A 26,834-nucleotide genomic window follows, 5' to 3' on the forward strand; every position below is an offset into this window, starting at 1 on the left:
CTCCGCGTAGGTTACGCATAGGAACACCGCGAGCTCAGATCAGAGATACAATATACCCCCGAGCTCGCGGTCACGAAGAAAAGCGAGTTGGTATGTACGATAGATATGGATTGGTTATGGACCAACGTTAGAAGAACAACAGCATAAATGAAGCGATTTCTTCAAGTCAATATCCTCGTCCCTGCAATTGTGTAGCATGACAACTTACAGCTGCTACGCACCAACGGCATCATCGTGACATGTTTGTCTATCGCGTGCAATTCTTGATGCTATTTGACAGCGCGAATATATGAACAGGGTGATGACCATTTCTCTAGTGACGAAAGTATGAAAAGAGCCGCACATGACGACGCGATTGCGGAGATGATGGGATGGTTGGCTTGGGCCTCGGAAGTGCACGCGAGTCATTGAGAGTGACCAGGCTTCATGTCGTTCGCCATGGCTTCCTCCCTCTGACCTCTACACCGACTATCCTCTGGAAGCAGAGGAGGCACAATCCACACTTTAAGGTCTGTACACATCATGGTGGGCCAACCGAGTGGAAACACTGGTCGAGGCCCTGTCATCGACAAACTCGATTACCACCCCGGCCGACCACTACTACGCGCCGACGACGAGGCCGAATCCTCAGGCAGACCAAGTGCCGAACACAGCTATGCAGGCAGCTTCTTTGAACAGGTCGCCGAGGGCATCCAGAAGCGCGACAGGCAAAAGATGCAGCTCCAACTCTCTCGCTACCTCACGTTTGCTTGGGCCATTGTCAACTGGTTCGATCTACTCCACCTACCAAAATCAATACCCTGACTGATATATTCCCTAGTCTAGTCGCCGGATCAATCACCTGCTTCTCCGTATACGCTCCCTTGTTCCAAAAACGTCTGCACTACACACAATTGCGGGTCAACACCATCTCCATCACCGCCGAACTAGGCATGTACCTGCCTGTACCCATCTTCGGCTTCCTCTGCGATCGCTACGGCCCCGGCATTCCCTCGGTTCTGTCGGGCTGCTTCGCTGGCTTCGGTTACATATTGGCAGCGTTCACCTACCGCAATCCCGACTGGCCTTTTGGCGTCATGGTCTTCGCTTTTGTCTGGGTCGGTATGGCTACTAGCTGCATGTACCTCAGTGCTGTCACCACCTGCGCGAAGAACTTTGGGAGAGGTAAACACAAGGGGCTTGCACTGGCTTTGCCTATTGCTGCCTTTGGTCTGAGCGGCATGTGGGAGAGTCAAGTCGGAAGCCGCTTGCTGTACGAGAAGAAGCCCGACGGCACCCCTGGAGACATTGATGTCTTTCGCTTCTTCATCTTCCTCGGCTGTACACTGTTCACAGCTGGTGCTCTCGGTTTCTTCCTCCTGAGAATCATCGACGAGGACGAAATGATTGATGAGGCAATTGAAGAGCTGGAACAGAGTGGCTTGCTGGAGGATAGTGCATTCTTCAGAAGGGGCTCACATAGTTCCCACCACGAAACTTATGGCGCTGTGGAGGATGAAGACGATGAGGAAGAGCGTCTACGCAAAGAAGAGGAGGCTCGCAAGAAGACATGGCTGCTCAATGAAGAGACAAGTCGATTTCTATCTGACAGGAGCATGTGGCTACTTGCTGGCGGCTTCTTCCTCGTCACTGGTCCTGGTGAAGCCTTTATCAACAACCTCGGAACCGTCATTGGCACTTTGTACCCACCAACAATGCCTGACGAAGAGATTCCCACAAGCGCCGCGACTCACGTCTCTATCGTTGCCATCACCTCTACTATCGCGCGTATCTTGACAGGTACTCTATCCGACTTGTTTGCCCCTACGTCTGTACCGCACCAGCACCGCAGAGGTCCCAACTCACTCATGTCATCCATGGCCACTTTACCTGGTGTAGATGCTGCGGAAACCCCAAAACGCCTGGAGATCTCACGTATAACATTCCTGCTCGTGTTCTCACTCATCATGTCTGTCGGTCAGGCTATACTTGCTTCAGGTCTTGTTCAAGATCATGGCGAACGCTTCTGGTGGGTCAGCGCTGCGGTTGGTGCTGGATACGGTGCTGTATTCAGTCTGACTCCTATCATTACTTCGGTTGTATGGGGTGTCGAGAACTTTGGAACGAATTGGGCTTGTGTTGCTACTGTGCCTGCCTTGGGCGCGACGTTATGGGGCTTGTTGTACAGTGCTGTGTATCAGTATGCAGCCAACGACAACGTAGAGGCAAGTAGTGAACTTTGTTTTGGACGGGCGTGTTATGCGCCGACGTTCTGGGCTATGGCAGTGAGCGTTTGGGTAGCATGCTTGTTATGGCTTTATGCATGGCGGGGTCCTGGCGGTTGGTATAGGCGAGACATTGTGGTTTAGATATGCATCTCGATCTAGAGTAGAAGGAGGTAGCATTTCTTTTAATTGGCCAAGTCCATTGTTCACCAATCTTGCACCTTATCTATCAATCGGTCCATGTTGTTTTGTAGTCGGTCCATTCGTGATGCCAGCGTCATTCTCTCGTGCTTGTTGCAACACCGTCTGGTGACGACTCGCAAGCAAATCAGCCCCGCGCTGTTTGCAGTGTCCGAGCTTTGGCTTAAATGTAAGACGAACAGCTCATTGAAACACAACAAGAATCGAAACTTCCAACAACTCATCACCAGGAAGAAACACTCGAAGACAGGAATGCTGTGATGGCAGATTCCACAACAATTCAACGTGTGGAAGACTTGGTGGCCCAGGCACGAGCATGCATCGAGCAACGCCAACTCTCAAAAGCAACCCAGCTAGCCAAGGAAGCAGCATCTCTAGCACCCACAAACCAAAACGTTCAAGCCTTGGTTCAATCTCTATCGAATCAAGACTCGAATGGAAGTCAAATTCTCACTCTGGTCAAAAACTACGTGGAACGCGGAGAAACAAAAGATGCTCAAGAAGCTGTCGACCTCCTGAAGCAACATACAGCCATACCAACGGACCACATTAACGATGTCGCTCACTTACTGTTCGATCACGAAGGAAAGCCTACAGAGATTAGAGACCAACTGACTGGAGCCTTCGTCATCAATTCCGCCGCAGCACGCAGACAACTTGCCAGCAGAATACAGGTTGGCACAGAAGCGACCCGATACTTTCGTCTACTCTGGAAGCGCGGCGAGCACAGCTTTAACAGTATCTTACCGGTTCTCTTGGACGCGGACGCATGGCCCAATGCAGAAGTCCAAACACAGGCCAAGCGTGACGCTTTCCTGCTTGCTCTGGGCAAACTTCTGGATCCAGCTTTGGAGCATGGCGAGTGGAGCATGACATTGATCGCCAGGTTACTCACTAGCAATGCGCATGATATGGCTGGACTCATCGACCGCGACACCTTTGAGATTGTGCTTGCACAGCTGGATATTCGTCTCGATGCTAGAATCAGGGCACAGGCGACCTTGGCCGTTGCGAAGTTGCTCGAGGAAACGCGCGAGGAGGGTGAAGCTACATTCACGGATTATGTTACCAGTACTGTGTCCAAAGGTCACAATGATGAGCTGATTGTGGCTTTCTCAGTAGCAGCTTCGGTGTTTCCATTGGTGCCAAAGACTGTGGCTAAGCTGTTCCTCACTCCTGGATTTCTGGAAGGTTTGGTACCTGTTCTGGAGAGGAACTCCATGGGACAGAGGTGAGTTGTGTGACCAGATTTTGAAAGTCAGCACTGACACGTATTCCAGAAAATCACATCGTCTCGAGCAGGCAGCCATGGAGTTGATGAGTGCAGCATGTGTAGACAAGGCATGTAGAGAGAGCATCGCTAAGATTGCGTATGACTGGCTTGACGATGTAGCACACACCAGCACGGAAGCGGAAGCCGCGAGTATGGCTGCATTGGTGCTTGCGAAGATTCCGTAAGTATTCCTATGCCACGATTGAAAAGCGCATCGGTGCTGACATACCACAGACCAAAGCCCGAGTCCGAGGGTTCGTCGGTAACACATGCAGACGACCTCTCGTCCCTTCTCGTGAACCTCACATTGAATGCCAGTAGCCCTGCAGAGCAACAGAGTTCGATAGAGGGTCTCGCATACACTTCGCTCCAACCGAAGATCAAAGCCGAAATTGTGTCGAATACTGCTCTACTCAACAAGCTCGTCGAACGACTCAGATCCACAACAACAGCCGACCCATGTACCTTTGGCATTCTGACAATCTTCTCTAATCTAGTCTCGTACCGTCCAGCACAAAGCGAAGAGCAGCAGAAGATGTCCCAACTAAAGAACTACGCCGAAGCCAAAAAGCCCGATGAGAAAGACTCTCTAGACGACGATGAGCACGTGACAGCACGCTGCAAGACAGTGCTAGATGCTGATCTCGTGCCCGTCCTCGTAGCAGCGGCTAGAAGCCACTACACAGTAACCATCCTCGGCATATCATCGAAAATCTTGCACGCCCTCGCACGCGAGCAGAAGCACCGCGGTAAGCTCGCTCAACAAGGTGCCGTCAAACTGCTTCTCCAAACCATCGATCGCCTCCAAACACCCACTGGACCTTCCTCATCTTCCAACTCCGCAGAAGCGACCATTCATCTAGCAGCACACGCACTAGCCCGCATCCTCATATCGGTGAACCCTCACCACGTCTTCAGCAGAGCAATGCCCGCGATCTCCGCCCTACGACCCTTGACTCTGCTGCTCACCCCCGACACCAGCGCAGAAACTAGAGATCTCCTACCCGTCTTCGAATCCCTACTGGCTCTCACAAACCTCGCCTCCCTAGACGACGAAAGCGTCAAAGACGCACTCCTCCGCAACGCCTGGGATCCCACTCAAGACCTGCTTCTCTCCACAAACAAACTAGTGCAACGCGCTTCTGTAGAGCTCGTCTGCAATCTCATGGCTTCTCCCGCCGGCGTCGCAAAGTACGCTGATGGCTCACCGGCGGCAAGTCAACGCTTACACGTCCTTCTCGCGCTCGCAGATGCCGAAGACCACGCTACTCGATGCGCGGCAGGCGGTGCATTGGCTATGCTGACCGAATGGGATCAAGCTGCCAAAGCAGTGCTTGAACATCAACGTGGCGTACGCATTCTCTTGGATCTATGCACTGATGATGCAGATGATGTCAAACATCGGGGTTTGGTGTGTATACTCAATCTGGTGTCTGCACCTGGAGATATCGGTGAAAAGGGCTTGGAGAAGGTTGTGCAGGAAGATGGAGTGGAGGAGATCAAGAAGGGATTGAGGGAGTGTAGGCAGCCGGATGTCATGGCTGTTGGTGTGGAGGTGCTCAAGGCCGTTATGGCTAAAGAGGGGACGAAGGGGAAAGCTATTACGCAGGGTTAGGAACGGAGCCGTGGAATAAGAGGACGGTTTTGGGCATTTGTACTCGTTGGGTGTAGGATGATTGTTCTTGCATAGTCTAGCTTAGCATTGGTTCGCGGTATTGTATAGCGAATGAAAAACATTCTACCTGCGTTGCAGCAACATTAATCTTGCGAGCTCATCACAACCTAATGTAGTCAACATTGGAGCGGATGCTACAAAATGTCCACACAGAGATCAAGTCAGAAGATCGCCCGTTGAACCACCGCTGCTCTCTTTTGCTTTCTTGAATTTGATTTATTATTCTTGTTGATATTAAGCTAGCTTAGGTAGCATTCACACCCTTGACCGCAAAGATTCTGCTAAGAAGAAAAAATCAAGAAAGAAACAATGGTATCTAGTGAAACAACTATCATGGTTCATCAAAAGTCGTAACAAGATCTCGGTGCTCCACCGTGTAAGCGGCCGACGGCGAGATAGACAAGTGTGGCCGTCGGCGAAAAAGACTCCAATGCCATGCAATGAAAAAAAAGTCCAGACACCCGTTTGTTCATCCAACGCCGGTCCGGCGATATTGAATGAGGGGTTGGAAATGCGGATGTGCGACGATGGAAAGTTGGTAGTAGACATCTCGGACTCGAATGCCGAGATTCGTTCAGTACATATCTGTGGTCTGTTGTGTCGACGGTTTCGCAGAATAGGTCTGTTGTTGCTACCCTCGTAGGCTGACTGTGATGCAGTACACGACTGTACTTTCCGAGCAGTGTATGAACCGGTAAACAACGACCTCGAACCCCCACAGTATTGGGCCACGGTCAGGAATCGCTTTATTTGTCTGCGAGACTAGTCGTGACTGATGCAGTGGTCGTGAACACTTTCGGGAACGCTACACCGACTTCACTACCTGTGATGAGTGCGCGATTCGTCACTTATGTTTGGTCGCCGTCAAGACGGGCGGAATTGAGAAGACCAGTGAGAGAATGGGCTCATGCAGTATCCTCCAGATCTTAGAAATCTTTGCCTGACATAGCAATTTTGGATGGTCCGTCAAGTGGATATAACCGGCTGACAGTGAATCTCTTCTTGGATCGTCTGTCGCTCATGTTGGTGGTTTGCCGTTAGAAGTTTCTTGAGCTTCATCAATCGAGTCGACCACATCGACATAGGCATAAGTGCTTCGTCTCCGAGAGGAAGGCCTGGAACAATGTTGGCAATTCGTCTTCGAGTGTAGATTCGAGAAAGAAGTTCGCTCACGTTTCCTGAGATTTTGTCACCGTGCTCACTGACACGGGTGTGTCTTCGACCATCGTAGAGCCTGACTCACGCCAAACCTTGCTCCATCGACTAGGTTTTGTGGCTTGCTCGTAGGTAACCTCGAAGTTTGTGCTGTGTCGGATGGTACCAAGTTCGATGTCGTCTTCCTTCTTGGACAGTCTGAACAGTTTCTTTTTTGGTCCTTCAACCGTGGTCTCATTGTGACCCTTGAGATTCGTCTGCTGACTCCGGTTTGTCGCCACAGACTCAAGCTGCGATAATCGTGACATGCCGGATATGGGCAGTGTTGCAGGAAGCTCTACAGCTCTTTCCTTGTCAAAGCCCATGACCAGAGCGGCACCGTTAGATACGGGGCTGGAACGATCAGAGGACTCCTCAACGACAGTGTCGAAAGGCGACACCAGCGGTCTGAAGGATGGGAGCGATGCAGTGACCATACTCCACAAAAGAAGAATCTGAAGCCAGACAACCGGCTGAACGACTTCAAGGCCTCTATCACCGTATTTGTCCATCGACTTGTCAAGGTAGTACAAATGAAGAACAGTGAAGGCGATGACAGGAAGCCTAGCTGCAAATGTGCCTATGATGATTGCTTTGTGCTTCGGGTTTAGCAGGATTCGGCAGATCAAAACGATCGGCACAAGTACGAGCGCTATCTCAGACGAGATGTCGAGCGTCTTGATCACGATCCACCTCGTGTCCTACGACAACGTCAGCTCTAGTGCTCTACCTCAGTGTATATATCAGGGCAACATACCAGCTTAGGACATAGATCCTTGCTCCTGAAATACCAACCAGAGGGGCAGTCGATAGATAGGAGTAGGATGCTAGTGATGCCGAAGATGAAATTCAGAGCAAGCAGAATATCGCAAATGATTTCGTTGAGTCGTTCTTGACCGTAGAACAGGCGGCGAGTGAAGAGGGTCAGAGAGATTTTGGCCAGATAATGAACCACAAAGAATATGACAAGCCTTGTATAACTGCTCTGCGGTCTGTGTAAGCTGCGGTTTTTGCCTCAATTGTTCTCGCATTGCTTACATTTGCAAGTGCTTCTCTATGTTTTGAGTCATTGATGCTCGACGAAAGCCCTAGCCCGTTCCTGAGTGCGATGAACACGAACGTGTGCTGGACTATGCACGCCAAAGTGGACACGAGCAAGGCAGCATCGTCGAAGCTGTACATTCCACGGCGGAGGATAAATCGCACGCTGCTGCAGAGAAGCGCATACGTCAGACTGATGATGCAGACCACCCAGACAACACCAGAATGGTCTGTGGCAGTGAGTTGGGCGAAGAAGTGGACGTCCGGAGGTAGATCATCTGTCGAGAGAGCCGTGAGGTTTCCCATACCGACTATGGGTGTGACGCCGACTGTGTCGCGATGTGCATCGAAGGGAAAAGTTGATGGGTTCGATGAGATCGCATGTCCACATGAGACAACAAAAGCTCAGGTCGACTTTCTAGAATGCAGTCGCAAGGCCGTTACTCGCGGCTTCAATAAAGGTCACGGATGTCTCTTGCCAATTCGTGGCCTCTGACTCGGTCTCATCCGGACCCCGCATCCGCGCCTGCTAGATGTCAACATTCGCCAAACTAGCATGATCTGGACAGCCGGCCAAGCTCGGTTTTGGTGAGGACGTTGTAGAGCTGTAGATGCCTACACGGCCAAGGCCTCCACAAACCCAACGGTCGACGCCTCATTCGATGCAAGCGTTGCCAGCTTGACACGAAAAAGGGTTAGATGCGTAATGCGATATCAACTGACGACCTGTCAGGCTTGTGTCGCAATCTTGACCTTGCGCATAGCGTTTGTCAGCTTGAACCAGCTTTCAATGTGCAATATCTGTGCCGGCGTCAAAGCTGGTGCACTAACAGGGGTCTCTTCTCGCACATGACATTGAACAGAGCTCTCAGTCAATACGGAACAAGCCTCGTGGCGAGCTTCTAACGTTGTTTGCTCATTGAACGACTTGTAGGATCTGCAACAGAACATATTCTGTCCTTCTGGAAATCCCGGCTTCTTGGTCACCAACACGATGCCTGAAGACTCCATCAATAAATCCTCCAGTGTCGAGGTCGTCGAAGCCAGGAAGCGTAGTCTGTTTAGGCCTGTCGCTACAAGGGGCGATAGCTTTCTCGCTGAGCGCGATGAGGGGAGCAAACTGGACGACGACTCTGCTCCAAAGGCAAGCATCTCATCTGCTCGCTCACGGCCACCGCCGACACCTAGAACTGCTACCTATCAACCGGAATGGGCGCAGGATGCAGAGAACTTGCATATGCCACCAGTGGCTGGGGACGACCTTGGATCGCCAGAGGATCTCAAAGATGTTTTGAGGATGGGTATAGTACAAGAGATGAGAGTAAGTTTGAGTTCTGTTCAAGCACTTCAAAACGGTGGTGCTGATATGTCTTGACCAGAGAGTGTTTCGACAATTTTCGCTAATATCATTCGGATGCTTGTATGTCCTTCAAATCCAACTGCGAGTTATGTGACTGACAATGTTGAATTAGGGCACAATGTTGGGGTCCTTTAGAATTGAACCGCGAGAAACGTGACTGACGCTGTTGGTCAGGTACCTGGGAATTCATATTGCTCAATAACAACCAGACTCTCGAAGCAGGCGGATGTGCTTTGCTTTTTTGGTCCTGTTCGTGGTAATCTTTGGGTCCAGAGAGTACAATGCTGACGAACAAAACTTAGATGTCTGGTCTGCCATTGGATCTTTGTTTATCACGGCTTCACTGGCTGAGATGAGCTCGATGTGAGTGTTCGAAGAACGCCTCTTTTCAGCAAGGCTGACAGTGGTCTAGGACGCCGAGCTCGGCAGGACAGTATTTCTGGGTCTCAGAGTTTGCCAGTAAGCGCTGCCAGCGATGCCTATCATATATCACAGGTAAGCAAGTGTGTATTGATCCTAGAACGGCGACTTACTTTCCGATAAGCTTGGATGACAGTCATCGGCTGGCAATGTGGAAATGCCTCGGGAATTTTCCTGACAGGCTCGATGATGCAGTCAATAATCACCATTTATCGCCCTGCCAACGGTACAATGATCTGGCAGACGATCGTGTTCCTGCTCCCGGCTCTCGCTCTGGTCATCTTGACAAACATATATAGTAATCGTGCGATAGCGATCACACAGAATATCCTGATGTCGGTACACATTCTTGCCGTCATAGCAATTATCAGTATGTTGAGTTCCCGGATATTCCACTTGAGTCTATGCTGATCGGGAGACAAGCAATCTTCGGAGTGCTGTCGCCACACATTCCAGTAGAGAGAGCGCTTCTCAAGATGGACAGTTCCGAGTGGTCGTCTCCGGGTTTGGCGGCACTTTTCGGTCAGGCAAACGCGAACTACAGCGTTTTTTGTGAGTCGTGCTGTTATCCTTCAGCATAAAAGGCTAACTCCAGTAGATGTCGACGCTCCAATTCGTCTTTCGGAAGAGGCACAAGATGCTGCAGTCTCCGTGCCTAAAGCAACAATGCGCAGTCAATTGATCTCGTGTGTCTGTGGACTTTTCGTAAGTTGTCTTCATCAAACTGTACGGCTCACTTCCTGACAACCTTGGCTAGGCTATAACAGCATTTGTATTCTGCGTCCCGAACATTTCAGATGCTCTGGATCATCCGACAGGCTACTCCCTCTTCTACGTTTTACAACTATCCGTTCCGAATGGTGTAATAGTGGGTGTTCTCCTGGCGTTCATTATTCTCATTGGAGCAAGTAACATTGGATTTGCAGCTGCGACAGCAAGGATCACATACGTATTTGCCAGAGACCAAGGCCTTCCCTTCTCTGAGTGGATAAGTAAGGTATGTGGTTTTTGGGCTGAAGACCATTGCGAGGATCTGCTGACGCAAAACTCAAGGTGCACAAGAAACGGCTGACACCGATCAATGCTGTGTTCTTGACAGCAGCGATCAGTCTCGCACTGTCGTTGATAGTCCTCGGATCCATGACCGCTTTCTATGGCATCGTGGGTGTTGCACAGGCCACGCAAGCCATGTCGTACACACTGGCCATCTCGAGCGTGCTGTACCGTCGCATGAAGTCGCCAGAGAAGATGCCGAGAGCGCGATGGAGCTTGGGACCTCTGTGGGGTCCAATCATCAACCTGCTAGCCATTGTAAGTACATGCTGTAAACCAAGCTTTCAGCTCCTCGGCTGTCTGCTATTTCTCAGTCCACGGACAGTATACTGATTATGGTTCTTCTTCCAGCTGTTTTCGATCAACTGCTTCATCTTCTCATTCACTCCACCAACTTTACCAGTCACATCGACAAATTTCAACGTATCGCCCGCAATTTTCGTAGGCTTGCTGGTCATAATGATGGTCACGTATCGTTTCAGACGGAACAAATACGTCGGACCAGTGACGCGTACGAGAGATACTCCCAGCTGGAATATGAGCCAGATGGGTACTGATCAGGGTACTCGTTTCCTGACAATTCCGGATGAGCTTCGATAGTGTTCTTATATCGATCAGTCTAGCAAGACGTTTGCGAGGTTGTCTTGTGCGGTTTTTGCAGTATCCAAGCACTTCAACTGAACGAGCCAATTGCACAACGAGCTCTGGCTCACCATTGAGGAATTTCGACACCTCAGTCTCCAAGAACGGTCCGTGCCATGTGGTGGGATTCCGTGGGCATCGCCTAAATTAGCCGTGACCTCCTTCTTCGTTGAGTTGAACAATACGAGCTTGCGAGAGTCGACGGACTAAGCTCTCCGAGAGACCATGGCTGGGTGTATGATTTTGCCAGTGTAAAACTGTTCGAGGGAGCCAGAAAGTCGAGAACAGAGCGTTGTTGTGGTAAGCAGTCATCCAGCTCGGGCTGACCATCCGAGAAGATGCAAGTCGGGGTTCCAGATCCTTTACCATCCACCTCGTCTGACATTCTGACTCCAGCATATCGGCGTCGTGTGAATATAAAGTTTCCACGGAGTCTAGAGAGCAGAGGGGTAAGATCTCAATTATTGCTGCTATAGGCGAAGTGCTCAAAGTGTTTTTGAAGAGCTCTTGACTGTCGGATAATTTTCGAATTCTGTCAACTGTGTGATACTCGACCTACACGATACCGCTAAGCTAGCGCCCACGTTCATGCAGCTGCGTCACCTTCGTCTGCAATGAACTCAAATCGCGACCGGGTTGGACATGTGCATCCACCAGTAAGCTGACATGCCTCGCGCTGTCCATGAATTTGAGAAACATCTACCGTATGTGTGTGCTGACGGCACTGTGTCGGACGTGGCCGAACGATTGACGAGAAGAGGAAAAAATCCCACCTGCCGAATTCCTTGGGTCATGAATCTGCGATGTGAAGACACGAGTACAGCATCGAGGACTCGGTAGTTTCTCGATCCGCGAATTTGTAGCAGTTTTTGCTTCAGATTGCAAGCATCGATGTCGTCGCGCGTCTCCACATGGTTGACCACACTTGTGGATGGTCCATACAACGAAAGATCCCGAGTCAGGATGTAAGCGGACTAGCGACCGCCGCTCTTCGAACCATTTGAGCTCCACTTCCACAATTAAGCTCAACTTTCTGTCACCTCAAATCGAGAACAGGTTGGTACGGCGAGCATGTACTCGTTCATGATGGCCTGAGGCAACTCCCCAACATGTGGTTTTGGGAATCTCAACGTCTTTGCACATGCAAGGTACGTCAGGTCGAGAACGCTGGAACATGCTGCGCCCTCCGGGTCGTGATTAGACTGAAATCCGATTCCAAATTCTCCTGGTGACATTATCGACACACGAGCTTGAGCAGTGAGCGACGTCTCAAGGCTCGCAGACGGTTCGAATATGTCCAATTAAAGCTGACATACCATTGTTAAGCCTCGTGGGGTCAAAAAGAAGCGTGAAAATGCCGATGAGATCGTGTCGACGGCTGTCTCGAGGTCAAAACAGGCTCCAAACGGAACGCAATAATTCGAGCGAGCTGGCCAATGACAAGGGTGCGGCGCTTCCAAGACCGATCTTTGGGCGAGTCAGCTATCGTATCAAGGTTAGTTAACGGCGATGCATGATACCTTTTGGTCTGCTCGGCGAGGACCGAGAAGCGGTGCCAGAGGCGTGTCTGTGGGACTGGAGTCTGGAAAAGGGTAAAGAGGCTGAGCTTCGAACAGGTAGCTGGGGCGCACCGTCACACACCTGTCCCAAATAGGTCCAAGCAGACAAGAGCCGCACGGACTTCTGACTCTTTTGAGGAGGTCAACACAGGCCCTTGTAGGGATTCCCTGAGAAAGGCCCGGTTACCCGGACGCATGTCGCTTCACACTTGCAGCGCTTGCAGTACCACGAACGACTAGAGGCTGGAGAAATTGGAATCGGCAGCTGCAAGCCTACTTCGCAGCCCCAGCTGCTCCCTCACGCTGGTATTGAAAGCGTGAGTGGTGATGTGTGGGCATTTCGGCAAGATCTCTCGACCCAGTAAGTATCTCGATGGACCAAAAGTTTATCGCAACTTCCTACAAACGCCAAAATCAGATCCTCAAATCAATCTGATGTGAGGATGAGATGCACATACCAGGTATCATAACATCCGCGAACCAGTAGACTGGCTAAGGTTGCTAGTCTGGAAAGTTTAGTGGCCCCCACTCCTTTAACGTTACTGCAGGTGTGCATGGCATGCGATTTAGCCTTGTCTGTCTCGAGATCTCCGCTCTAGCATGTGGTTAGAGAGGCATCATTTCTTTAAATATGGTTTCCGCTGCCACCATGCCTGCAGCTCGAGAGGTCTCCTCGATGGTCTTTGACTGGCCCGACCTTGAAGCAATGCAACAGCATGTTTATCAACATTACAGTCCCCTCTGACACTCAGAAGGGCGATCTACGACGAGCCATTCGATCGCAGGCCGCATTAAGCAGTGCTGATTCTCGCAAGAGCACTATCGCTGCCAGAGCTACCACCAATTCAGCTTCACCTGAGGAACAGAAGTCATTGAGATTACGAGTACGGAGGAAGAGTAGAGCAAAGGCAATCAAAGATGACCCAGAAGCACCACGCAGCTCATCGGTCTCCATCGCTTCCACTCAAAGTTCTCCCCGCTCCAGCACCTACAGCCCATTGCAACCAAACTACGTCTTCACCTCACAGCCTGACCAATGGAACCGATCCAATACTTATCTGGCATACCCCTGCGTGGATGAGTGGCATCCAGCAATCCCGCAATTGGTTGATACATGTAATTTTCGTGTCTCTTTGATGTTGATGTCCTCGCTAACCACCCTGCAGACTTGACATATTTCGCTCCTAGCGTTCAAGACCCCATCTATCTATCCGACCGGCCAGTCCTTCGCCAGGATCTATGGCCCGAAACTCCGTCGCATGGTAGTCTGTTCTTCGCAAATCTCCTCATCGCATCATCTCATCCCTCCTACTCAAGGGAACAAACACCAGAGACTATTGCGTGCACCGCCTGGTTGCGGCATCAAAGCATGCGTAGCCTACAGGCCGCATTGGATCCGACCGGAGGCATGAATACGAGTGATCAATTGATCGCTGCAGTATGTCTGCTCTGCGCTTGGGAGTTTCAGTCTGGCGACGAGCTTTCTGCAGCAGCACATATGACTGGACTCAAGACAATGGTGAACATGCGTGGAGGCTTCCATAGCCCTGACTTTCCGCTCATCGTTCGCCGCCTCATAGCCTTTGTTACCTACGACCAGCCCTGGTACTCTGGACTGGAGCCAGTCTTCATGCCACAAGGCGTCCAGCGGAATATCACCATTGATCTACACAGTCTCGATTTACCGATGGGCTTCGCATCCTTTGTGAGGCCCAACCGGATCTGCGCGATCGCACCCTCAACTCTAGGATTTGTCTCTGAGATCAACCTCATCATGAAGAGACCCCGACACCGGAAATATGCCTTACTCGATGTCCAATCACGTCTGGTCGAGTACAACTTCCTGGAAAATGTGACGAGCAATTTCTCTCCAATTCAGACTTCTTTCGACGACACGATCTCAGTCCAAGCCGAGCACCACATCAAGCTTGCTTTGTTATTCCTCATCTCTCACCTCCAAGGCAGCAGCTCTGAGCAGTATTGGGAGATGACAAAGTCCTTGTTTCCTGAGGTTCTCATCAACACCGTCTATGCCGAGGTCGGAGTATGGGCCCTCTTCATGATATACAGTACGATACAGATGCCATCTCCTGTACTCTTGGATGGACTAGAAAAGCTAGTCTCGAGCCTACACATCACTGACTGGTCGATGGCTGACATGGTTCTACGTCGACACCTGTATCCTTTCGAGAGCCTTGATGTTGCTTCGCTAGCAATGTGGAGCCAAATGGTCTTGAACCGGCCGATCATTCCTGAGCAAAACAATCTTTCGAGATATCATATCTCAGCATATAGACGCGACGAGGGGCCGCTTCTAGAGATGGATTCAATGCTGCTGTCGCCATTGAGTCTTCAGAGCACATCAAGTTTATCATCCTAATGACTATACACACACAAGTAGCAGTCTCACTGATCTGCACGAGCACCATGACTATCCAAGATACAGAATCTGAGTCGACATTTACCACTTTTGTACCTTCGCGTGTAGGGAACCCGCCTGGGGCAAGAAGCGCGGCCACTCCACTCAGCAGTTCTGCCGTCCCCTGGGATAACTCTTCGGTCTCGCACCACAACCATCACAGAATCACACCTGCAGACGGAACGCTGTCCAAGCTTACCCGTCACAGAGGAGCCGAAATATATCTTGACAAATACGAATCTAATGAACCTAAATTTAATATGTTGAAGAGGGACTCCTGTAAGGTGCATCAGTTTAGACTCTCGTGACGGGTGGGTGGTCGTTGGGACCATCACCTTCAACAAAGAAGCAGAGAGCGGGAACTTATCTGTTGACCCAATCACCACCTTGCTAAAACACTCGTTTGTTTCGTAAATACCGCAGAACACTTAACCAGCCGAACTCCTGAACAGGCGTGCACAACATTGTCACGCTGCACGTCATAACAGAAGAATCAAGAATTACATCTTTTTTTGACTACCTAGGGAAACAGCGACTCATGGAAAGGGGAAAGGAAAGCGACAGAAAACTGTGATAGGGGAGCAACGACAAGATCAGTAATAGCGATTCTTGATTGCCTCAGCAGCTCTTTCTGCAATGGCATAGATGGTAGCAGTCAAATGACCGCACACCTGGAAAGGAATGACAGAAGCATCGACAACGCGTACGTTATCAACGCCGTATACCAAAAGATTGGTATCCACCACACCGCCAAGGTCTTGTGCCATCATGGCAGCAGTGGAGATGTAGTGGTAATTTGAGCGGTCTAAGAATGGTAAAAGTCAGCATTTTGATGTCACACCTGCCCGCGGAGGGAAAGTGCAGAAACTTACAGCTGTCTTTCACGGCTTGAGCCCAGACTTCGTCAGAGGCATTGAGGGGTACGCTCTGGAGACCAGGACTGAGTTCGCCAGTAACGACATCGCATAAAGCGTCTGAGCCAGCTAGTTTCCTCACTGCCTTGGCAGTACCAATCTGTTGCTTCAAATCGTAGTCAAGCTGGAAGTAGTTCGGGTTGATTGCGGCAGGGGTCGTGGAGTCGTTGGATTGAATGTGGATGCTACCACGAGAAAATGGCAGTAGTCCCCAGTATGAAAAGTCCATCCTGTTCTCACCAGGAGTAACCAGGATCTCGGAGATGGGAATTTGATCCTTGAAGATGAGGTCGTGGTGGATCATGAATAGCTTCTCCATTACTTTCTGGTCGAGAACGCCGTTAGAGGCTTCCACGACGGAAGCGGCGTATTGCAGTAGCGAGTCGCGGACTGTGCAATTGAGGTCATAAGTATCGTTGCCGAAAATGTCTGCAACGCTGAAGTAGCCAACGTAATCAGCGGTACCCGAGAAGCTGGTGTTGGAGCTGTATGCACCAGCTCCGGTGGTCTGATCTTGGAGATTCTCTCCTACAAAAGGTAGATCAACCTTGACTTTGATACCGTGCTGACCCAGAATACTGTCTTCGATTAGCCCCTGACATGTTTATTAGAGATTTCATTGCTTACTCGGAACTTCCAATTCCTGAATATTCCAAGATCAACGGTGACCTCAATGCACCAGCAGAAAGAATGACCTCCTTTTTGGCAGTAATAGTTCTTTGCTTTCCAGAAGCATCCGTATACATCACTCCGTTAACACGAGGGGTGGAGTTCGTCGAAGCTTCGTCCCATGTCATGCGCTGCACGAAAGAGTTTGTGTAAAGATCCAGATTGGTCCTGTTCTGTATAGGCAGATAGTAAGCACGACCAGCGTCTTCACGAACATTAAGTCCTTGATCAACAGTCACTGGGTAGCGGGTGAAGCCACGCATACTACCATCGTTCGCTTCCTCTATGTATGGCAGTCCAAGAGAGGTGTATGTAGCGTTAATCAGCGAGGTGACATCTTTACCCTGAAGGGCGTTGGGCCATCCGGTCTTGAGAGGGCCGGTCGTGCCGTGAACAGCAACATCATATGTGGTACCAGCGGCGCATTGCTGTTCAGTGGGAATTTGGAAGTGCTCGCTCTGCTTGTAATAAGGTAAAAGGCTCTCCCAGTTCCACCCGTCGTTTCCAAGGTGCTCCCAAGCGTTTATCTGAGCTGCTTGAGCCCTCAAATATGCCAGGCCTTTGTTTTCGTCAGGAAGAATACACGGTATACACAATGACGGACTTACCATTAATTGTGCTTGTTCCACCAAGGGCCTTGCCGGCTCTCAATGTCTGAGTTTTGTTTCCAGCGTATGCTTGGGGTGCGCTTTCGTATTGCCAGTCAATTTCTGTTCCGAAAGCCAGTCCATAGCCATCAACAGTGGTTACATTCTTGTTGTCGAATACCAGATCACCGGCCTCAATGACTGCGACTGATGTGTACGAGTTCTCAGATAGTCGATTGGCGATTACCAGACCAGCTGTCCCACCACCGACTATAACAAAGTCGTAGACTCCGGCACTCTCAGGTGCAACGTCACTGGCGGAAGAATCAGATGCTGTTTCGCAGCCGATTACATCAGGACTTTCGCAAGTTTGTCCGTTGGCAGAGGCTTCACTAGATGAGGTCGCAGGAGCTGGGACGTCAGTCGTTGGTAGGCTGGATGGGGCTGTGGTCGTGTATGCAACCGTCAAACTCGAAGTATTATTCCCGTATCCAGAAGAAGAAGTCCCGGAATCCTGAGGCACTTCAGTGCTAGTAGCAGGGACTGCGTCTACTACGGAAGAAGCGATACTGCTTTCCTGAGGGGCGTTATATCCTTGTTCATTGGAGACAGAGCCACTATCGTAGCCGTATGATTCGCCATTAGTAGGACTAGGGCTGCTCTCGTAAGAAGCAGGGCTACCATTGTATGTTGGTGCATCGGCATACGATGAGCCATGGGAGTGGCCGTGCGAGAAGATATCGCCAAGTAGATGATGTCCGCCAAACAGATCACCAAATATTGGCAGCGCCAGCGCTGGAGAAACCAGAGACAACGCAGCAATCGAATACCGCATCGTAACTGAGGCAAAGGAAGACGAATGGAAAGAGTGAGTGAATAGATCTGCCATGCAGGATCTTGCAGACCTCCGGATTATGTACTTGCCCTGAAGTTTGTCCGAGTACGCAACTATGCCGTGATCATTTGGAGCAAAGCTGTAACGCATTAGTGTTGCATGCATCACTCGGGGCATATGTCAAGTTTCACGGCTATGGTTGGTGATCACCTACCAAAGTCTTCACAAGAATCTGATCTTGATGCTGAGCGTGGAGCTGATTCGCCTCAAGCGAACAGTCCTACTGTAAGATTGCCTTCTGAATCCACCGGCGCATAAGATATACAACAAGCAACAAAGGCTTGATTGAGCGGCTAGCATAGATGGCTCAAAGCTTGGCGTTTCAGATCAACTTCTGGTGAACCCTGGTATTACATTGCGGAGCTGTTGTTTCGAATGTGACACTCAAATAGAGTATACGCTGGCCAGCCATGACGAGCATTGTGTGTCGACGCGGATCTGTTGGTTGAAAGAAAAAGAAAGATGGAATAGGTGGCTGGGACTTGGTCTCTCTGCATGACGCTCTGGAAGGAAGTCGGGGTCGTCCACTCGAGTACGACAATTTCTCTTCAACATTAAGACTACTCAAAGCTTCTCGATCGAAGCCACAAGCGCTGCGAGATACCTACCAGGGATGTTAGCAACACGGAAGCCATCAGCATGGATGTCGTAAACGCGTCAATGTCTAATGACGAAGCCAAACAGCGGATGTCCTGGCTTCAGGAAAGATACACAAACACTACACGTCCAGCAATACGGCCGGCAACAGCTAGAACATGGCACTCCATATGTATGTATTCCTCCGCTGCCAGGTCTTACGCCCGCAAGATTTTGGTTAGGATCAGGATGGACAATGGTCACCTATCGCGTGAGTGGCTATGCTGAGAAGGATTCGGCGTCAAATCCCTCCGCCTTGAGCGCTGAGCTTTCCCGAAGTAGAAACGACCGCGACGAGGTACGTTCTGCGTAATGTGACATAGCCACGACTTGTATGGATACCATGGAGGAATCTCATCAAGATAAATAGTCGGTGATATCGCTCGATAGTCTTACATCTCACATCTACTTCTATCAAAAAGCTTCAGAATCAAAACAAATCACATCCTCCACCTCTTCTATACCAAAGACCTTGAAATCAAAATCATCTCAAACAATGTGCTGCAATCGTCGCAACAACAGACGGGCCTTGACTGTGGCTAAGCTGGCACACGACCATCTCATCGCAAACTCTCGAGCTGCTCACAACGGGCCTATGGTTGCAAGCTCCCGTGCTGCTCCCATCGAGCCTCTTGGCCCACCTCCAGCCTACGAGCAGATTGAGAAGGACTCCAAGACCATCATTCCAAGCAAAGACATCCCCACGACCAAGTTCATCGACCATCAAGAACTGTCACCTGAGTACACAACCAGAGGTGCCAATGTTGACTACATGTCAAACAACACCACAATGCTCTCTGCCAGACCAACGTGTCAGAGCAGATGTGCAGCAAAGCGTGAAATGAAGCAGCTGAAGCGCGAACATCGCCAGGAGCATCGACTAGAGAAGCGCGAGTATCGTCAAGAGAAGCGTGAGCTTCGAGCCGAATACCGCTTTGAGAAGAAGGAGATGCGAAGAGAGCGTGGCGGTCCGATCAGCATGCTTATCAAAGGTGTCTCAAACTTGATGACGAAGCAGTAAAGAACATGATATGATGAATGACTGGGACATATGGTGTTATGGTAAACTATATTGTAGCGTTTCTGTCTCGTTGGGCAGTGTCTTTCATTAGCAGTAATTGTTCTCTATCTCTCTATACAAATCAGCAGTTCGCCAAATCACCAAAGCGGTGCTTGACCTTCTTCGCGATGTCCTTGACCTCAGCATACGGCGAAACCTCACTGATGTTCGCAAAGCGGTTTTTCCAAGTCATCCACCTGTCTATCTCGAACCCAGTCCATTCCTTGTTCGGATACTTGTTTCCTGCTTGTGCGACTTTGCCCTCATAGCTTCTCTTGTCTTTGCTCTGTTTCCTCAACACTTCGCCAGCATACAATATCCACATTGCAGCTGCATACACCGTAGCTTCGGGTACGTCGTCTTTGTCTTCCAACGCTGCTCTCAATGCCCAGATTGCGTATAGCGAGAAGTCGAGGGGATCTGAGCTGTCGAATGCAGAGGCAGTGGCTGTGACGCGTGCGGCAAAGGCGTTTGCGTTTGCCCACTGGAGCGCGACTTCCTTGTTTTCTTGTGCGGCTCTCTCATCGTATCTCCAGTGTTCGCGAATCTGGCGACCGAAGAGTGGGAGTGTGGACCAAGAGACCGACTTGCCGTCTACGTCACCGACCTTCGTGTCGCAATTGCGAAGAGCAGTAAGGAAGGAAACGAGTTTCTCCTGAGCAGGCGAGTCCGAGGATGTTTGTGAGGCGGTAAGGCCTAATGCATCCCACGAACGTAGCAGTTTGTCTTCTGCGAATGACGAGTCCGAGTTGGAGATGAAGTTGTTGACTGTGTCTTCGGTCGAGGCTTGATCGTCGAGGTATGACTTGAGAGCTTTGTACTCGGTTGACTCGGAAGTGGTGGAAGGAAAGTCCATGATGGGCGATGTGATGATATGTTGAAGAATTAGGAAACAAGAGACCTACCTGAGCGGCTCTACTTGGTACTTACAAAGTTATGGAGGCTTGCTCTGCTCGTTGCCCTACAAACTCAAAAGAATCAAGATGTTGACTTGGACCCCACTCGAATGACGCAACTTCCGTAACGGGCCGAAGGGTTGCATGTTAGCGGGTTTTGAACTTTTGATATAGGTCTGGTCGTCCGTGGTACGACCCTGTCTACAATATGCAGCTCTCTATAGATCACCAACTACGACTCAAACTCGACTTGATATAGTTTGTTCTGTTGCTCTGCATGACGATGAATCCACTGATCATGTGGAGCAATCTTTGGAGTGGCGCTTTAATGGCTGGAACTGATGTTAGCAATTTTGACTGACCATCCTCGGTTGTCAATAGCAAAACAAGATGCTGTCACTGCATTCTCAGATCGAAATGATATAAGCTGGAAAAGAAAATGACCATTTGGACCAGCCTGTTGGTCATGAAGATATGCTATCTGCTCAGAAAATCATGCTGTAGGAAAGTCCAGCTTGCGATGCAGCCTGCTCACAATCTCGATGAAGTCTGGTTCGTTCTGAGCGTTCAAGACGCCATGACGGATGAAGAAGTCAAGCAAAACAACGGCACAGTTCGGCTTGAACTCTCCAGTCTTGAGTTTCTCCTTCAAATCTTCCACACCCATCAAGTAGAACTCTTCAACCTCGTCGTCTGAAGGCTTTGGCTGTACGTCGTCAGGCAACTCGAGGTCGAAGATGTATTGACACTCTGGTTGCAACAGTCGAGTTTCGCCTCCAGCACGGGGATCTCTGATGTGGAAATATGTGACAGTACCTGCTGAATGTGCCTTTTCGCGTACGAGATCTTCGGGCAGTGAAGCTTCCTCACTGGCTTCGCGAACACAGCAGATTTGAGGATTCTCTCCAGTAGCCATACCACCTGCAACTGTGTTGTCAAGCATACCAGGATATGTAGACTTGGTCTTGGAGCGGCGCGGTGTCCAAATCTTCAGATCACCGGAAGCAGATTTTGTGTAAGCAGTCATGTGGATGCCATAAGTGACGATTCCGAAAAGGGCACTAGCTGCACGCTCGACACTGAAAAGCAGCTCTCTGGCAGGCGCAGGTCCGTAGACTGGATAGAGTTCGTTGCGCCAGCCTTTGAGGATGGTGAAGTGACCGATTTCGCGCATGGCTGCTGTGGTCCTAGCGAGAATGGCGCTACGGGTGGGTTCATCTTCACCAGCTTTCAGGGTGAGAGTTCGCTCATCATCGTCCAACTCCCATTCATCAAGTCCGCGCAAAACTTCAGCGACAGAAGGCAAGACATAACCAAGGGTAGTGTCAGGGTAGGCAGCAACATGTAGATGGTAGTAAGTTGAGACGTGATTGAGGTAAAGTTGAGGAGTGGATTGGAAATAGGGGAAGCTGTCGCACTCGTTGACCAGGTCGAGATTCGATTTTGGTTTCGACTCATCAATGGGTTGTGGATCCAGAGAACTGATGGGTTCGCTACTGTCAAGCTCAGCTTGAGGCTTGGTCTCTGTTTCTTCAGATTGTGTCGTGGTCCCGTCAAAAGTCTTGTCAAAGGGAGGAGGCGATAACGAAGGCATCGAAGGCAACATGTCGCGAACTTTGTTCAACGAAAACATGTCCACGATGGCTGGTGAGATGGATAGCAAAGATGGCGTCGCGCATACAGAAGAGGCCGAGGCTCAGTCGCGGTGGATTCGACGAGAAGCTGCCAGACACGAGAGCTCAGACCCACAATCTTCAGAGCAACAAGAATAAGTTTACTCCAGCACGCCGACGAGACAGTCGCTCAGATCATTTTATATATATCACAAGCTAAGTCTTGCTCCACAGCACGCCGCCATGTTTGGTCTTCTCATCTCTGGCCGTCCAATCGATGCGCAACCACAGGCCATTTCTCCAACGCAATATGCGTTCCAGGTGCCTTCGCGACCAGCCTTCAATCATATCGCCGTCTTTTCCCTGCCTGGCAACGAACTGCCGCCAGATGCCGCTGCTGCCATCTTTATTCAGATTCCACCATCGACCGAGTTCAAGCTGGTTGGCGCTCTGTCGTCGCTGAGGCCTTCGACCATGTTCAAGATCAACACTGCCAACAATGTTGCGCCTAGTGTTGGAGATGACCAGCTCATGTTGGATGACGCGCCAGAGGGCGCGGAAATAGGAGGACCTGCCATTGTCGTTGGCATCGAGATACAGCCTGCTGCACAAGTCAAGGCCTTGCTGGCAGAGCAAAAGGCAAGCTCGTCGAATCAGTTGGTGCCGTCCAACCATTCAGCCACTGCCTCGCCAGTCACAACGAAAATACTTGCCCAGCGCATTATTGCCAACGCTTTCAATTTCCTTGCGTCATTTGGTAGCGACACTGTCCCGCTCAAAGCCTTTGAAGCCTGGTGGGCTAAATTTGAAAGCAAGGTCAACAACGACCCCAGTTTCTTGGAGCGTCCACAAGACTGAGCCACCTTCGACACACAACTTGAATCACTTCGGCTCGCACATCTCGATCAATCGTTGTTCAATTTGGCGAATACCGAGACGCGTTGGGCGAGCGCGACCTTTCTCTCACCAGCATGAATGCCAATCGGCGGAGGATCACCTCACCTTTGCCTCATTCAGCATCGTCTGATACACCCTCAGTTCTCCATCCTCTACCTGCCCCGTTTGATCTCTGCTAGCTATCGTGCTCGGCAATGTGATCAGATCGGTTGTTGTGGATTTGTGTGGTCGCCGAATGTCCATGATTGGCCCAAGGCGAGTCGGAAACGGACTCCAGGTAGACTGGCTGTGTGCATGCATACGCAATCTCCAAAGTGATTCAGAACATCACCGTGTAGTAGTTATAACGGCGAAAGGAGCACCGAGTAGTCCAATAGCGCAACCTCCGACGATCCTTCCTCCTGCATGCTCGTTCGGTGCTGATGCGCATGCACGCCAAGGCGTTCCTGCCCTTCGATGCAGGAACACCGGGGATTTGCTGCTTGGGCTTTTCTCAACCATGCTCGACAATCAACATCAACAAGATGCTGGTATTTCGACTTCACGGTCGGTTAATTTGTTCTCGGTTTTTCCAACAGAATATCAATCTGCAGAATATTTGCCCGTCCAATATATCACATCCACGCGTCATAATAGCAGTCCCCTCTCCCCAGGGTCTCCACTCTGCCATCCTTTGTCTGTTACAGAAAAGACGTTGCCATTGGGAAGGACTAACAACCGTTATTCTTATGTTAGAACACCCCACGAACTTGACATTCAACCTGTGGCAAGCCCGCCAGGATCACTACACCCCACAACAAAGCCGGTAATCCATTGCCTCTTTGCTTTTTGACATCTAAGCCGCATGGCAGTAAGACATCTCTTCCAATTCTTCGTGTTGATCATACCATTTTCTCCAGTTTCCATCTCCATTCACAGCGCACGTTGCACTAGCTTAACAGAATGCTCTATTTGTTGGGTCGATCCTACTGCCTCATCCTCTTACACGGTCATGGTCGCCTCTCTGTCTGCTCCACCAAGCGAGCATAACGGTCGATAAAATTGCCGCTCCTGGGGACTGCAGCTCCTGCGTACCATAGGAGCTCTTGCGAAATGAATCTGCAGTCCTGTTCCCAGCGGGTGTTCAGCTCCTCGATGAGACACGGGATATTCTTGCTTGTTGATCTTGTTAGATGACGTGCCGGGATCTGTTGTTGTCTGAGGATGGGATAGATATAAAGAGTGGTCACCACCAGACTCAATTCCTCTTCTCATCAGCTCCAGCAACCAACAACCAGGACGACCAGCAACCAGAACATCACTCGCTTTAGTGTTCTTATTCTTTCGTTCTAACACAATAATGGCCTCCAAATACGCCGTCGCCTTGATGGCTCTGCTCGGCTCTGCCGCTGCTCAGGGTTTCAACACCAGCTCATCTGCTTCTACCACCTCTTCTGCATCTGTTCCTGTCTACACCGACGGAGCAAAGCCCACAGTCGGAGGAGTCACCTACCTCATCCAGACCGACACCAGCTACCAGGGTCAGCTTCTCCGCCTTGCCAGAAAGAGACAGTCTGATGCTAGCATCCAATCTTGCTTGAGCACCTGCTCTGCCGATGTCGACTGTGTTGGTACCGCATTCGTCCAGGACACTGGATCCTGCTTGTACTACTCCAGCGTCGACACTGCCTCTCAGGCAGACAGTCCTGGAACCGACTTTGCTCTTGTCCAAGACAGAGCCTCCAGCTCTACCACTTCTGAGGTCTTCAACGGAACTACTTCTGCACCCACCAGTGGCAGAACCTCCTCGACTGGTGTCGCTCTCCCTTCGGGCGGCTCTGGCAACTCCACTGCCAGCGCCACTCGCCCCGGTGTCACCGGCGGTGCTGGCAACAACTCGACCTCTACTCGTCCTACTGGCTCTGCCTCTCGCACTTCCTCCGGTGTTTCTACCACCACCTCGGGCGCTGCTGTCCCCTCTACCCCTAGCACTCTTCTCACCATCAACGGAGTTCTCTTCCTGATTGAGATTGACATCTCCAAGAGAGGTATCACCATTGACTTTGCCCTCATCTTCGCCAAGCGTGCCGGTCAGTCCCTCGACGACTGCTTGACCACTTGTGCCGCCAACTCCAACTGCGCTGCCACCTCCTTCACTGAGAGCGATGGCATCTGCACTTTCTACACTTCCGTCGAGTCTGGATCTGAGACCGTCGATGACGATTCTACCTTCGCCACTGTCATCTCTCGCGCTGGAGCTGTCGGATCGGGCGCCAACAACGGCACCTCCGGAGGCAACACCACTACTCCCGTCCCCGCCACCAACGGTACCGCCGAGAGCTTCATCTGCCCTGCCTTCAACGCCGCTGTCCTCCAGTCGTCCACCAAGGTCACCTTCTCCGTCTCTTGCTCGTCGTTCTTGATCGGCACCACCTTCGACATCCAACCCACCTTGAGCAAGCGTCAAACCTTCAACAACGGTCTCCCCCAGACTCTTTCCAACTGTGTTGATCTCTGCTCCCTGTCCGAGGAGTGTGTTGGTACTACCTTCGATATTGCCCGCGAGACTTGCTCCTACTACAGCGCTATCTCTTACTCCACCGTTCTTGCTGGCTTCGATTCGGCTGTCCGCGTTCAGTCCAACAACGGCGGCGAGACTGTTACCACCACCACTGTTGCTGGCCAAGTCACCACCATCACCGTCCCTGGAGCTACCACTACCCAGTACGTCGGTGGTGCCACTTCGACCGCCACCGTCTACTCGACCATCACCAGCACTGTCTACGCCAACGGTGGTGGCGCTACTGCCTTCCCCTCTGGTGCCGTCGTCACTCAGGTCGTCCCTGTCTCGACCATCACCTATGTCAACACTGTCTCGACCATCACCATCCCTCAGAACCAGAACGCCGCTGCCACCGTCACCGTCACTGTTGGCGGTGCCGGTTCCGGCTCTGGACCTGCTGTCACCCAGACTGTTTACCAGACTGTTGACCAGAACGGCAACGTCATCGGCTCGAGCACTGCTGGCGCAGTTGCTGGCGGTGCTGCTGGCTCGAACGTGTACCCCACCGTCACTGTCTTCGCTGCTTGCTCCACCCCTGCTGCTCAGCAAGACACCACTGTCTGGACCACCGTCTACGTCTAAGCATCTCGAGCTTAGCATGGCAGCTTCATGAGCCACAAACTTTTCGTATCTCTCAATCTCACGGCCTGCTGGACATTACCAAAGGTCAAGTCTTGTAAACAATACTAACTAATGACCTTCCTTTACTGTCTATAATCATCTTCTCTATTGCCACTGTATGTGGATTAAATAGCTATTTTACTCTTAGCTATTGTTTAGTGTAAATCTATGATTTTATTACATGTTATCCTGTCCAAATCTTCCACATCAGTGACTTGCATATGCTGTTTAATCTGTTATCCTGAAAGCAGCCATGGTGATCAATGGTCACTGAATACTGCTGTGGTTCCAGCGACGGTTGTGCATTTCACAGTTCACAATACCTCGCATCTCCATGCTCATCTGGGGGCTACCTCTCTACTCATGTCGTTGTGCATCAACCCTCCTAAGTCAAGTCAAAGCGGAGAAGAGTTTCAGTAGTTTCAGGCACGCAAGGGAGAGATCCGCGGATGAAGCATGTTTC

At 50.7% G+C, this 26,834-nt stretch overlaps 11 protein-coding genes across 11 annotated transcripts; 7 read left to right on the forward strand and 4 right to left on the reverse strand.

The window, feature by feature from the left end:
* Positions 1-714: 714 nt before the first annotated feature.
* On the forward strand, positions 715-2,348 carry M436DRAFT_39534 (MFS general substrate transporter; the record flags this gene model as incomplete). The annotated part of the gene is made up of 2 exons (XM_013574566.1): positions 715-767; positions 821-2,348. The coding sequence occupies 2 exons, from the start codon at positions 715-717 to the stop codon at positions 2,346-2,348; spliced, it is 1,581 nt and encodes a 526-aa protein (XP_013430020.1).
* A 317-nt stretch (positions 2,349-2,665) lies between these two features.
* On the forward strand, positions 2,666-5,293 carry M436DRAFT_39553 (ARM repeat-containing protein; the record flags this gene model as incomplete). The annotated part of the gene is made up of 3 exons (XM_013574569.1): positions 2,666-3,636; positions 3,686-3,859; positions 3,913-5,293. The coding sequence occupies 3 exons, from the start codon at positions 2,666-2,668 to the stop codon at positions 5,291-5,293; spliced, it is 2,526 nt and encodes an 841-aa protein (XP_013430023.1).
* A 1,574-nt stretch (positions 5,294-6,867) lies between these two features.
* Positions 6,868-7,888, reverse strand: M436DRAFT_20350 (uncharacterized protein; the record flags this gene model as incomplete). Its single annotated transcript, XM_013574499.1, has 3 exons — positions 6,868-7,248; positions 7,305-7,532; positions 7,586-7,888. Coding segments are annotated over 3 exons (912 nt in total), but the record flags the coding sequence as incomplete, so codon positions are not given.
* A 1,236-nt stretch (positions 7,889-9,124) lies between these two features.
* On the forward strand, positions 9,125-11,021 carry M436DRAFT_39485 (amino acid transporter; the record flags this gene model as incomplete). Its single annotated transcript, XM_013574554.1, has 9 exons — positions 9,125-9,197; positions 9,251-9,311; positions 9,361-9,443; positions 9,493-9,738; positions 9,792-9,920; positions 9,967-10,073; positions 10,126-10,365; positions 10,422-10,679; positions 10,773-11,021. Coding segments are annotated over 9 exons (1,446 nt in total), but the record flags the coding sequence as incomplete, so codon positions are not given.
* Positions 11,022-13,338: 2,317 nt separating this feature from the next.
* Positions 13,339-15,002, forward strand: M436DRAFT_79572 (uncharacterized protein; the record flags this gene model as incomplete). The annotated part of the gene is made up of 2 exons (XM_013575088.1): positions 13,339-13,738; positions 13,789-15,002. 2 exons carry the CDS (start codon positions 13,339-13,341, stop codon positions 15,000-15,002), a joined length of 1,614 nt encoding a protein of 537 aa, XP_013430542.1.
* A 632-nt stretch (positions 15,003-15,634) lies between these two features.
* Positions 15,635-18,046, reverse strand: M436DRAFT_61579 (uncharacterized protein; the record flags this gene model as incomplete). The annotated part of the gene is made up of 4 exons (XM_013574895.1): positions 15,635-15,846; positions 15,914-16,533; positions 16,583-17,183; positions 17,233-18,046. The coding sequence occupies 4 exons, from the start codon at positions 18,044-18,046 to the stop codon at positions 15,635-15,637; spliced, it is 2,247 nt and encodes a 748-aa protein (XP_013430349.1).
* A 1,192-nt stretch (positions 18,047-19,238) lies between these two features.
* Positions 19,239-19,763, forward strand: M436DRAFT_61580 (uncharacterized protein; the record flags this gene model as incomplete). The annotated part of the gene is made up of 1 exon (XM_013574896.1): positions 19,239-19,763. One exon carries the CDS (start codon positions 19,239-19,241, stop codon positions 19,761-19,763), a length of 525 nt encoding a protein of 174 aa, XP_013430350.1.
* A 121-nt stretch (positions 19,764-19,884) lies between these two features.
* On the reverse strand, positions 19,885-20,658 carry M436DRAFT_40494 (uncharacterized protein; the record flags this gene model as incomplete). The annotated part of the gene is made up of 1 exon (XM_013574733.1): positions 19,885-20,658. One exon carries the CDS (start codon positions 20,656-20,658, stop codon positions 19,885-19,887), a length of 774 nt encoding a protein of 257 aa, XP_013430187.1.
* Positions 20,659-21,191: 533 nt separating this feature from the next.
* M436DRAFT_70694 (uncharacterized protein) lies at positions 21,192-22,292 on the reverse strand (the record flags this gene model as incomplete). The annotated part of the gene is made up of 1 exon (XM_013574979.1): positions 21,192-22,292. The coding sequence occupies one exon, from the start codon at positions 22,290-22,292 to the stop codon at positions 21,192-21,194; it is 1,101 nt and encodes a 366-aa protein (XP_013430433.1).
* Positions 22,293-22,554: 262 nt separating this feature from the next.
* Positions 22,555-23,169, forward strand: M436DRAFT_61583 (uncharacterized protein; the record flags this gene model as incomplete). The annotated part of the gene is made up of 1 exon (XM_013574897.1): positions 22,555-23,169. The coding sequence occupies one exon, from the start codon at positions 22,555-22,557 to the stop codon at positions 23,167-23,169; it is 615 nt and encodes a 204-aa protein (XP_013430351.1).
* A 1,378-nt stretch (positions 23,170-24,547) lies between these two features.
* On the forward strand, positions 24,548-26,332 carry M436DRAFT_40621 (uncharacterized protein; the record flags this gene model as incomplete). The annotated part of the gene is made up of 1 exon (XM_013574757.1): positions 24,548-26,332. The coding sequence occupies one exon, from the start codon at positions 24,548-24,550 to the stop codon at positions 26,330-26,332; it is 1,785 nt and encodes a 594-aa protein (XP_013430211.1).
* Between the last annotated feature and the right edge of the window lie 502 nt (positions 26,333-26,834).

The sequence above is a fragment of the Aureobasidium namibiae genome, assembly GCF_000721765.1.
Source record: "Aureobasidium namibiae CBS 147.97 unplaced genomic scaffold scaffold_3, whole genome shotgun sequence".
In the NCBI taxonomy this organism is placed as follows: Eukaryota; Fungi; Ascomycota; class Dothideomycetes; order Dothideales; family Saccotheciaceae; genus Aureobasidium; species Aureobasidium namibiae.